This window comes from Myxocyprinus asiaticus, chromosome 4 (assembly GCF_019703515.2).
Source record: "Myxocyprinus asiaticus isolate MX2 ecotype Aquarium Trade chromosome 4, UBuf_Myxa_2, whole genome shotgun sequence".
Classification (NCBI taxonomy): Eukaryota; Metazoa; Chordata; class Actinopteri; order Cypriniformes; family Catostomidae; genus Myxocyprinus; species Myxocyprinus asiaticus.
Window position 1 is genome coordinate 40,777,341 of NC_059347.1, and position 12,359 is coordinate 40,789,699.

The 12,359-nt window shown below is 37.1% G+C and overlaps 1 protein-coding gene across 1 annotated transcript in view; it reads left to right on the top strand.

The window, feature by feature from the left end:
- The window catches only part of arrdc1a (arrestin domain containing 1a), a 35,351-nt gene extending 23,752 nt beyond the window's left edge, over window positions 1-11,599 (top strand). Inside the window, exons 4-8 of the mRNA XM_051695754.1 lie at window positions 5,467-5,621; window positions 5,750-5,932; window positions 8,436-8,612; window positions 9,486-10,020; window positions 10,230-11,599. Coding sequence (XP_051551714.1) covers window positions 5,467-5,621; window positions 5,750-5,932; window positions 8,436-8,612; window positions 9,486-10,020; window positions 10,230-10,267 — 1,088 coding nt within the window. The 3' untranslated portion in view covers window positions 10,268-11,599. The remainder of the gene's footprint in view (window positions 1-5,466; window positions 5,622-5,749; window positions 5,933-8,435; window positions 8,613-9,485; window positions 10,021-10,229) is intronic.
- The last annotated feature ends 760 nt before the right edge of the window (window positions 11,600-12,359 follow it).

Genomic DNA, 12,359 nt, shown 5'->3' on the forward strand with positions numbered 1-12,359 from the left:
CGTGCCTTGGGAGGCACTTAAGGCAGTTCTTAGGGGTCGGATCATACATTATGCCTCACTCACCAAAAAATCCAAAGCACGAGAACTTGTGGAGTTGGAAGAGAATATTAAAAGTGCAGAGGAAGAGCTGAAGCGCTGTATGTCAGCTGATGGCCTCAGAGAATTGGCTAGATTGAAATACAGATATAATGCTATTTTGTCATGGAAAGTGGAGTTTTGGTTATTCAGGGCAAGACAGTCATACTTTGAGTCAGGGGACAAAGCAAGGAAGCTTTTGGCTAGATATATAAAGCAGAGAGAGTCTTTTTCTACTATTCCCTCAGTGAAATATGCTGGTGGTGAAATATTTACCTCGGCCACTGAAATTAATAATGCTTTTAAAGAATTCTATATTGATCTTTATAGTTCTACGTCTTCGTCTACTGATGAAGACATTAGAAACTTTGTGGAACCATTAAAACTCCCTAAACTGACGACTGAGCAAAGAAATTGTCTTGATTCTGAGATAACCTTGGAGGAACTTGACGAGGTAATTAAGGCCTTACCTACAGACAAAAAAACCGGGGCCAGATGGTTTTGCTGCTGAATTTTTTAGATCTTATGCTACAGAACTGGCTCCACTTTTATTAGAAGTTTATACAGAATCATTAAAGAACGGAAAGCTTCCTCCAACCATGACACAAGCCCGGATCAGTCTGATTCTTAAAAAGGACAAAGATCCGTGTGTGTAAAAGTTACTGTCCAATTTCCCTGATCCAGCTAGATGTAAAAATTTTGTCCAAAATTTTGGCTAATCGTTTAAGTAAGGTTATGACATCTCTTATACATATAGATCAGGTGGGGTTTATTTGGGGCTGCAGCTCTTCTGATAACATCAGGCGTTTCATTAATATCATGTGGTCAATAGCAAATGATCAGTCTCCGGTCGCTGCCATTTCACTTGACGCCGAAAAGACATTTGATATGGTAGAATGGAATTATCTTTTTAAGATTTTAGAAATGTATGGGTTCGGGAGTACATTCATTGGTTGGATTAAGTTACTTTATAGACACCCTGTAGCAGCGGTACAAACAAATGGATTAATTTCAGATTATTTTACTCTGGATAGGGGCACTCGGCAGGGTTGCCCTCTTTCCCCGTTATTGTTCTGTCTTGCCCTGGAACCATTAGCAGCTGCGATAAGAAAGGAGGATGATTTTCCAGGGGTGGAGGCGGGAGGTATGGCGCATAAGCTTCTGCTTTACGCAGATGATATTTTATTATTCGTCTCTGACCCCACTAGATCTATGCCTGCCCTCCACAGAATTATTAATTCCTTTTCCAAGTTCTCAGGATACAAAGTCAATTGGTCTAAATCCGAAGCTTTGGCTCTGACAGCATACTGCCCAGTAACGGCTTTCCAGCCGGGTGCCTTTCAGTGGCCCAAACAGGGCATTAAGTATTTAGGTATTTTATTCCCAGCAAATTTGTCTGATTTAGTTGGAGTTAATTTTGACCCTTTAATAAAAAGGTTTTCGAGTGATATGGACAGATGGGCTTCATTACATTTATCGATGATTGGGAAGATTAATGTTATTAAAATGAATTGTATTCCAAAATTCAACTACTTGCTACAATCTCTCCCTGTAGATGTCCCCCTCTCTTATTTTAAGCAATTTGATAGAATTGCGAAGTCCTTCATTTGGAATGGTAAACATCCCAGACTACATTCCAACAAATTACATAGACCGATTGACAAAGGTGGGTTAGGCTTACCCAAGATTTTGTTTTATTATTATGCGTTCGGTCTCAGGCATTTGGCTCATTGGTCACTTCCACCTGAAAGAGCCCCTACCTGGTTTTCTATTGAACAGGAAGTCCTTGCCCCTATTTCACCATTGCAAAGTCTTTCTATTAAACTAACTGGAGAAGTTAAGTCACACCCCATTATTTCACATTTGCACATGATTTGGACAAGAGTGGCCAGAGTATTTAATTCAGACGTTTATTTAAATGTTGCCTCAAGCATATGGCTGGACCCAAAATTATGTATCAATAAGTCCCCTTTCTGTTGGTCAGAGTGGATTGTGAGAGGGGTTTTTACACTCGGCGACCTGTATGAGAGTGGAGTGTTGAGATCTTTTGAGAGTCTGGGTCATCATTTTGGGATTCCCAGATTTCAGTTTTATAGGTATTTACAGCTGCGCCACATGCTCTGTACTATTTTTGGGAGTAGCACACACCCCCCTAAAGCGGCAGATACTTTGGGAGAGGTGATTACTGCTTTTGGAAAAGGTCATGAGGCATCAGTGTATTACTCCCTGCTGGTTCGGAGTCTGGGGAATGGAGCTTTAGCTTCTATCAAGAGATTATAGGAAAAAGATTTGAATTTGGTATTGGAGGAAGAAGTGTTGACTAGGATTCTAAAAAATGTCAAGTCTGCATCTAGAGATGCAAGGGTTCGCCTTATGCAATTTAAGATTCTACATAGATTTTACTGGACCCCCTCTAGATTATATAGACTTGGTCTTAAAGACACACCCAGCTGCTGGCATTGTCAATCAGAAGTTGGAGACACAACTCATGCCTTTTGGGGGGGTGTTAAGATTCAAGATTTTTGGATGAAGGTGTAGAGCTATTTGTTTGACGTTTTGGGCACTCAAGTTTTGCTTTGCCCCAGACTTTGTATTTTGGGTGACGGAGCTGTCATAAATTTGGGGGACAAATTTATAAAGAATTGGGTTTTATCAAGTGTTATGATTGGCAGACAAGTCATTTTAAGGGGTTAGAAGTCCTATTATATTATATATAAATTCCTATTTCAGTTCCAGTTGACATTTATATAGCTTTCAGGTTAGACCCATACAAATCTGAAATCTGATTTATCACAATATATGATATGAAAAAGTAGGCTTTCATAAAAATATAAAAATAAAAAGTCATATATTTTGATTATAAATGCAGCAACATAATAACAAAATACTAAAAATGGCTGTTGTTCTATATGTAACATATTTTTTTCCTTAAATCAGTTTATTATCATCAAATTTCTATAGGCTATGTACATATACCCAAAAAATGTAATATACACTGGTGGCCAAAAGTTTGGAGTAATGTACAGATTGTGCTCTCATGGAAAGAAATTGGTACTTTTATTCACCAAAGTGGCATTCAGCTGATCACAATGTGTAGTAAGGACATTAATAAAGTGAAAAATTACTATTACAATTTGAACTACTTCAAAGAGTTCTCATCAAAAAATTCTCCGCATGCAGCAATGACAGCTTTGCAGATCCTTGACATTCTAGCTGTCAGTTTGTCCAGATACTCAGGTGACAAATTTACCCCACGCTTCCTGTAGCTTCTTGCCATAGATGTGGTTGTCTTGTCGGGCACTTCTTACGCACCTTACAGTCTAGTTGATCCCTTAAAAGCTCAATGGGGTTAAGATCCATAACACTCTTTTCCAATTATGTGTTGTCCAATATCTGTGTTTCTTTGCCCAATCTAACCTTTTCTTTTTATTTTTCTGTTTCAAAAGTGGCTTTTTCTTTGCAGTGATTCCCATAAGGCCTGCACCCCTGAGTCTTCTCTTTACTGTTGTACATGAAACTGGTGTTGAGCGGGTAGAATTCAATAAAGCTGTCAGCTGAGGACATGTGAGGCATCTATTTCTCAAACTAGAGACTCTGATGTATTATTCAACTCTGATGGATTATTCTCTTATTTAGTTATTTAGTACATGTGGCCTTCCACATCCCTTTCTGTCCTTGTTAGATCCAGTTGTCCTTTGTCTTTGAAGACTGTAGTGTAGGCTTACACCTTTGAATGAAATCTTCAGTTTTTTGGCAATTTCAAGCATTGTATAGCCTTCATTCCTCAAATCAATGATTGACTGATGAGTTTTTGGAGAGAGCTGCTTCTTTTTTACCATTTTTGACCTAATATTGACCATAAGACATGCCAGTATATTGCATACTGTGGCAACTCAAAAACAAACACAAAGACAATGTTAAGCTTCATTTAATGAACCAAATAGCTTTCAACTGTGTTTGATATAATGTCAAGTGATTTTCTAGTACCAAATTAGGAATTTAACATGATTACTCAAGGATAAGGTGTTGGAGTGATGGCTGCTGGAAATGGGGCCTGTCTAGATTTGATCAAAAATGACTTTTTTCAAATAGTGATGGTGCTGTTTTTTACATCAGTAATGTCCTGACTATACTTTGTGATCAGTTGAATGCCACTTTGGTGAATTAAAGTACCAATTTCCTTCCAAAACAGCAAAATCTGTACATTATTCCAAACTTTTGGCTGCCAGTGTATGTTAATTGCCATATATCAGATTGCATATAAGGCATATGAAATACTTATATTTGTAAGTTCATATTAACACTATTTATTAAATCAAGTCAAATCAAAGACTCCTCAAGTGTCTGCATTGTTTATAATAATAATTTATTCATTGCCTCAAAAACAGTACCTACAAGAAAACAGCAACAAGCAGCAATATATTTCATAAATATTTAATCTGTTCACCTATTATTTTTATAGTCATCTAATTTTTGGATCATCCGTCATCTACTCCTTGGTAAACAGGGTTCGTGATCACATGGATCTGTACCTTTAAGAGCGAATGCTCACTAAAAAGCATGTCACGCACATACCATTTCAGTTTTCAAGTCATTTTAAGTTCATCTTTATTTGGATGTGACCAAAAGTGCGGTTGTCTGTGTCAGTTAGTTGTTTTCTGTGCAGATAGTTTCTGCACTTCCATCAGTTCATCCCATTCATAGCGATCTGCAGAGACACGCTGTGAGGACAAGGGGTTGAGAGGAGGGGACTATCGCATTGATTGATTGTTTTATTTATGTACAGTCATTTATTTTGCTCACCTGAATTTTTTAGGAGACATTGCCTCCGTTGCCTGCTCGGAGAAATCGCAACTGATATTACATCATACAGCTAGAGTATGGACACTTTTTGTGACTGTGTAAATAATGTACTCAAAAAACATCAGTTTGACTGGTGTGATAAAACCAAAACTTGACCTGCTTTTAGACAGCTATAGGTTGAATTGGATTCCTTCTTAATGTTCATTTTCTGCATGATAGAAAGGTGTCTTGTTACTCTGTTATGACAAGATACACGCTAACCCAATTAGTCTGTTACTGCATTTATTGTTTGGAGCTGCACAGCTGCAGTTTGACACCTCAGTCTGCCGTTCCTCTTTTATCTGAGACTTTTCAGCTTTCCCAAAGAGAACAATGCTACTCTTAAGGAAACATGTGCCTTCTCGTGCTGTTGCATTGACTTTGATTGTTTCTAGTCTTTTTCTAAAATATTTGAGCTCTAAGGTGCACTCAGTTATTTCCTGATTAATGTTTTCCACATGAATAAAGAAATGAATGAATAGTTACTCTTTTTTGACACCTGCAGAGGAAATCCACAATTCACACCTCTCCAATTTTTTCTTTTTTTAGCCACTGCACCAACATCATTTGAAGGGCCTTATGGACGGATTATTTACAGAGTTCGGGCTTTCATAGACACTCCTCGCTTCGCAAAAGACTACAAAATCGAGAAACCCTTCTGTATGCTGAACAGCATCAACCTCAATGAAGTACCTGACATACACGTAAGTGTGCTACACCCATGATGTAAACAACCTCCACCGACCTGGTTTGTTTTGAAAAATTTACCTGAATAAAAATGTCATTAATCCATACTAATTTGTGCTTTGCTGTTGATGTTTGATTTGTTCAGGAACCTAGCTCATCTTCTGTTACCAAAAATTTCTCATATATGCTCGTGAAGAATGGAACAGTGGAGCTGAAAGGCAAGAGCGACATGCGGGGATATATAGCTGGACAGATCATCAAAGTATCAGCTGAGATTGAAAATAAATCGGACAAGTCAACAGGTCATGTGGTAGCCAGTCTCATGCAGGTAAGACTAGGCACTAACTGCTTGACTAAATGAATATGCTGCTTGTGCTGTCTTACGCCTGTTGCACACTCTGACGCAGTGCGTAAGAAGCACCGAAGCAGTACGTCAGACAACTTTACTAGCAATTAAAGCTTGTGCTTTTACACTGGCAGCGTTTCTGCTGCAGAAACTGCTACGCTTTACAGTATACAGAAAAAAGTTAAGAAGGTTATCAGGAGTGAGCAACTGATCAAGTATTGTTGCTGTATTACAAACTTAATCTTCATGAAATCTTATGTACATGATACTGGTGTAATCTAATGCAGTCTTGGAAAATTCTTTCATGTAGTGACAGCCAACACAATAAACTCTGCTCATTTCAAACATCATCATTTAGTGGAATTGGGAAGTTAAGGACGATGAGCCTTTGAATGTTGTTTTGCACAACAGAGGACAGTTTGATCACTCAGTTTGGCTCGATCGGTCTTAATAATATAGCTAAATAACATAGTAAATAATAATAATAAACAAGTGTGGTGGTGGGGGCGTGGTCGAGTGCCGGCTTGTGAATGGAGATCGGGAGATGATAACGGCGAGGATCATCACCTGTCAATGATTGTCAGACAGTCATTGACAGGTGATGATCCTCACCGTTCTCATCTCCCGTTCTCGCTCTCCATTCACAAGCTGGCGCTCGACCACGCCCCCACCACCACAAGTAATATGTACAACCATTGAATAGCAATATCTCTTCATTCAAACACCAGCCAAATCTTTTAATTGTTTAGTTCTTTCCTACCAAAAATATGTATTAAAGGGACAGTTCACCCAAAAATGAAAATTCTCTCATCATTTACTCACCTTCATGCCATCCCATATGTGTATGACTTTTTCTTCAGCAGAAAACAAACAGAGATGTTTTGAAGAATATCTCAGCTCTGTAGGTCCATACAATGCAAGTGAATGGTAACTAGACCTTTTGTAGCTCCAAAAATCACATAAAGGAAACCATAAAAAATCCATACGACTCCAGTGGTTAAATCCATATCTTTAGAAGCAATATAATATGTGTGGGTGAGAAACAGATACAAATTTAAGTCCTTTTTTAACTCTAAATCTTCATTTTCACTTTTGCATCTGAAAGTCACATGTGGTGCCTGTTTAGTTTCACTTTCACATCTGAAAGTGAAAGTTAAAGTGGAGATTTAGAGTAAAAAAGGACATAAATATTGTTCTGTTTCTCATCCACATCTATCATATCACTTCTGAACATGGATTTAAACACTGGAGTCTTAAGGATTACTTTTATGTTTCCTTTATGTGATTTTTGGAGCTACAAAGGTCTGATCACCATTCACTTGCATTGTATGGACCTACAAAGCAGAGATATTCTTCTAAAAATCTTTGTTTGTGTTCTACTGAAGAATGAAAGTCATACACATCTGGGATGGCATAAGCGTGAGTAAATAATGAGAGAATTTCATTTTTGGGTGAACTATCACTTTAATTTACCATCTGCAACAACAGCCCAGGTAGCTGCATCCCATGCTATTTCCATTGTTAATTAATCCTTAAAAAAGTTATTTGAGGGTCATAGAGCACCACATTTCTCCACAATCAATCTTGTCATCCATTGTCAATACAAGACTGAGGTAAGTTCTGAATTTACCAACCACACATGCTGTCGCATGCATTTCTATACCACGGCTGTTAGCACTCGGCTATGTAAATGGGTTTTGCGGTAAAGCCTGTAGACCTGCTCTCTATTTAATAGTATATAATAGGCAGTTTTATTTTGTTTAAGTCTGTAAACTTGTAATTTACTGTAGTTTTAAATAAAACCGAACTTCTGCTTAAGCTATAAAAGTTAAAATAATTTTTAAAAAAATTTAATTTTCTTTTTGCTTTCCTATGTGCTCTAATTCATACAAAAACACACTAGTCAACTAAAATTCATGGTGTCCATCAACAGTGCACTATCACTTTAATTCAGCCAGTGCAGCAAAAATCTCGTGGTGAAATGATCACAGCAGCGCTGCTTCTGTGACATATCTGCCTCGCGCTGCTACTGATGTGAAAACTCTAACCTGTTAACATGGGCAGCAAAAAAATAAAAAAACGCACTGGTTCTGCTCTGCTTTGGCGTGCAATGTGCAAAAATCAAGAAATTATCGAGACAGTTATCAGGAAAGCTCAAAAATGATCTTTTAATTTATCTGGATTATGACTCAGGCCAAATCCACACTAATCACGTTTTCAGTTTCCCATTGTCATCGTTTTTCATAATTAATGTGTATTCAAGCGAAAAAGAATTAGTGGGAACATGTCCTCAGATAATATAATTAATCAAATCCAAGTTCTTTAAACTGTGTTCTGCAATAAATTATATTTTTAATAGTGTAAAAGTGTTAAAGCACACTTTATACTTATAGAGTTCAAATACTTCAATTAAATGGTAAAATGTGTGAAAACAATGGTAAGTATCATAATGTGATCCTTATTGTTGATCATCTCCTCATTTCAGAAAGTTACCTATAACACTAAGAAGCCGACACATGACCTGCGGGCTGTAGCAGAGGTAGAGGGCCCTGGAGTTAAGGGTGGACATAAAGCTGAATGGAAGGAGAAGATAATTGTTCCAACTCTTCCCCCCTCCTCTCTGTCTGGTGATAACCTCATCCAAATCAGCTATTACATTCAGGTAAATTTCTAGGTCAAGTTTCTAGGTAATACTTTATGGAGTCCATGTTACACATACTGTATTACATGTTAATATTATAAATTACAGTAGCAATAAGAGTAGGTGGCCTCGACCAGCTTATTGGTCTAAAATCCCGCTCCACATAACTATACTTTAACATCAAATATCTTATGATTGTATCGCGACACGCAGAAGTTTTGAGTTCACTGTGGGCCAACATTGTCATGATGCAAGTCTGCTTTATTTAGCAGCATAAATCTAGCAAACTTTTATATTTTCTTTTTTTCTCATAAGTGTAAATTTAAAACATTATTTGTATTATGTTACTCTGGCATTAATAAAAAAAAACTAGTCAACACTGCTGCGATGGAGTTTCTAATACAGCTGCTGAAGGGTGACAGTAAATTTGGTATCTTTCTTCAGACTGCTGCAATTCACTGTTCTCTATTTTTTTCCTCTTGTGAAAATTCATTGAAACATAATAGTGAACTTTTTTGTACGTAAAAATAATACTTGCTGTGGTCTCCCATTTACCGCAATAGATGTTTACCCCACTATATTTTTCCTTTGCGTTCCAAACCTGGAAATGTGAAAAGGGTCCCTGTCACTTGTCACATTGCTTGTGACATTATGCCTGAATATTAGTACATGGTATAATACAGTTATGTAATGTGTGTTTTCTTTCCTATGAGTATTCTGTTCTATTGTGGTTGGAGTATTTGAGTTTGATATTAACTGATTTCATGTAAGGGAATGGGAACATCCATATCACAAAAATGCAGTTAATCAGAAGTTCATGCAAATTGCATGTGGTATTTCCTGCTTCCTTCCTCTCATTGAATCTCATCTGTAGGTTTGTCTCTGCTTTTCCAGGTCTCTTTGAAATACCCAGAGGTGTCACTAACTTTGCCCATTTACATTGGAAACATTGCAGTGGATCCCACTCGGCCTGCCCCCTCCAGGCCTGTTCCTCCCAAGCCAGCCCCACGCTCAAACTCTACCTCCGCCCCTACCCCTTCTCCTGCCCCTTCTCCTACTGTTGCTCCCTCCGACTCTACCCCTCCCAGACTTCCCCCTTGCTCAAACCCTAAAGCTGCACCCAAACCCAGGCCTCGAAGCTCCTATGCATCCCCCAGTGCTCCACCAGCAGATCTGTACCCTGAGCTCCCAGGTGCAGCTAACTACAATGGGGAAATGGAAAAGAGTCCACTGCAGGAGTCAGGTTCTCAGGCTGTGTCCCCTAATGCATTCAGCTATGCTCCTGGACTCAGCTTCAGACAGAGTCAAAACTCCAATCATGCATCAGCACCCCCTTTCCTTTCATCCACCACCCCTCAAGACAGATCCTTGACGGCCTCCACTCCAATGAGCATGCCTCCGAACTATGGAAGTTCAGCATATCCACATGGTATGCCATGTAATAGTGTCATCTTAAATGAAGTGATATAATCTGTCCTCTTATACAAAATTATCCCGGTAATGGAATAATGGAATATGTTGGTATGCAGCTGATCCATTTGAATTTAATTGCTGTTGTTAAAAATATGTTATTAAGCAAATCAGTAGTAAGAAGAATATTACCTGAGTATTAATAGAATTCTTTATTTCTCTTTTCAGAGCCTCCACCTTCATATGAAGATAGCTTCAACACATAAGTTGTTACCCAACCATAGGAAGAAGACTATGTAACTTGTGAGGAAAACGTTGCTTCAGAACACTCCTGTGACTTACTAATAAATGCAGACCTCAAGCAATTTTTGTACTAAATGTGTAAATGTACAAATAAGAATTTGATACTAAACGTAAGAGGTCTATTGATATAATCATACTTGGTATCTGTGCTAAGCATTTAAAAATGTTGTAGCTTTCCTTTTTTAATTACAAATTATCTGCTAGTTTTGTCACTATTGTGAACCCCATGCAAAAGTTATTTTGGTACTACTTATTTTTAGGAGTTTTATCACAGAAAATACTTAATTATTAAGGATATACTTCATTTTGTATATTTGTAAGTTTTGTACAAATAGCCTGGTAATTTTGACTTGTCCCTTGTATTAGCGACTTTAGGATTTATTTTTCATTTTATTGATAAGCTAGGTAAAATCCAGTTTAGTTTGAAACTCCTAATGTTTTACATATGACTATATAGTTGGTTGCACAAATTATCCACAAGTTATTATGGGACACTACAGAGAAATATATATATATATATATATATATATATATATATTATTTCAGATTCTGTGGTATTGAATGACCATTTTCTTACTTTGTTAGTATTGTTTTTTTTCCCCCATGCATGGCAGTTTTGTTGCACCCTACTTTCATATAAGTATATATAAAACAGTGATTTGTAGTTAAATGTAGTGTACATATTAATAAAAAAAAAATTGAAAATCAATGCCATATATATAAAGACAAATTGATTTTGCAGTGGAATGCCACTATCTGAAAAACCTTACATGATGTACCGTATCCAACTGCTCTAAGTTAGCCTGCCTGCCATTTGTTGTCCCTATCCTTTCCTGTTTGTTCTATACTTTCCTGGCACATTAAAGGAATATTCCAAATTCAACACAAGTTAAGCTTAATCAACAGCATGTGTGGCATAATGTTGATACCACAAAAATGAATTATGACTCGTTACTCCTTTTCCTTAAAAAAAGCAAAAATCTGAGTTCCAACGAGGCACTTAAAAGTGAATTGGGACAATGACGTGAATGTGGCCAAGTTTTGGAGGGTTTAAATACAAAAATGTGAAACTTATAATCTTATAAATGCACTTGCATTAATTCTACTGTTAAAACTTATGTTATGTTAATGTGTATTTTTTGAGCTGTAAAGTTGTTTAAATGTTAATTTTAACAGTCATTTTAGGGTTTAGGGTTTGTTGACATTACATTGTCATGGTAGCAAAGTTGTAAAATTGGTTATTACTTTACACAGAAAAGGTTTGTAAGTGATTTTATCACAATAAAATCATGTTTACACGCATATCCTTTGTCTTGTGACTATACTTTTGAAACAGTGAGTATTTTAACGTTCAAAAATTGGCCCCTATTCACTTCCATTGTATTCTAAATACTTTGGATTACTTCTTCAGCATTGGTAGATTTTTTCACTTGTTTTGACTATAAAAACTCTGCCAGTACAGTAAGACAAAATACGTATGTTAAAAATACATTATCTGAAAAACCTAAATACAGTGCATCCGGAAAGTATTCACAGCGCTTCACTTTTTCCACATTTTGTTATGTTACAGCCTTATTCCAAAATTGATTAAATTCATTATTTTCCTCAAAATTCTACAAACAATACCCCATAATGACAAAATGAAAGAAGTTTGTTTGAAATCTTTACAAATTTATTAAAAATAAAAAACGAAAAAAAATCACATGTACATAAGTAATCACAGCCTTTGCCATGACACTCAAAATTGAGCTCAGGTGCATCCTGTTTCCACTGATCATCCTTGAGATGTTTCTACAACTTGATTGGATCCCACCTGTGGTAAATTCAGTTGATTGGACATGATTTGGAAAGGCACACACCTGTCTATATAAGGTCCCACAGTTAACTGTGCATGTCAGAGCACAAACCAAGTCATGAAGTCCAAGGAATTGTCTGTAGACCTCCGAGACAGGATTGTATTGAGGCACAGATCTGGGGAAGGGTACAGAAAACTTTCTGCAGCATTGAAGGTCCCAATGAGCACAGTGGCCTCCATCATCCATAAATGGAAAAAAT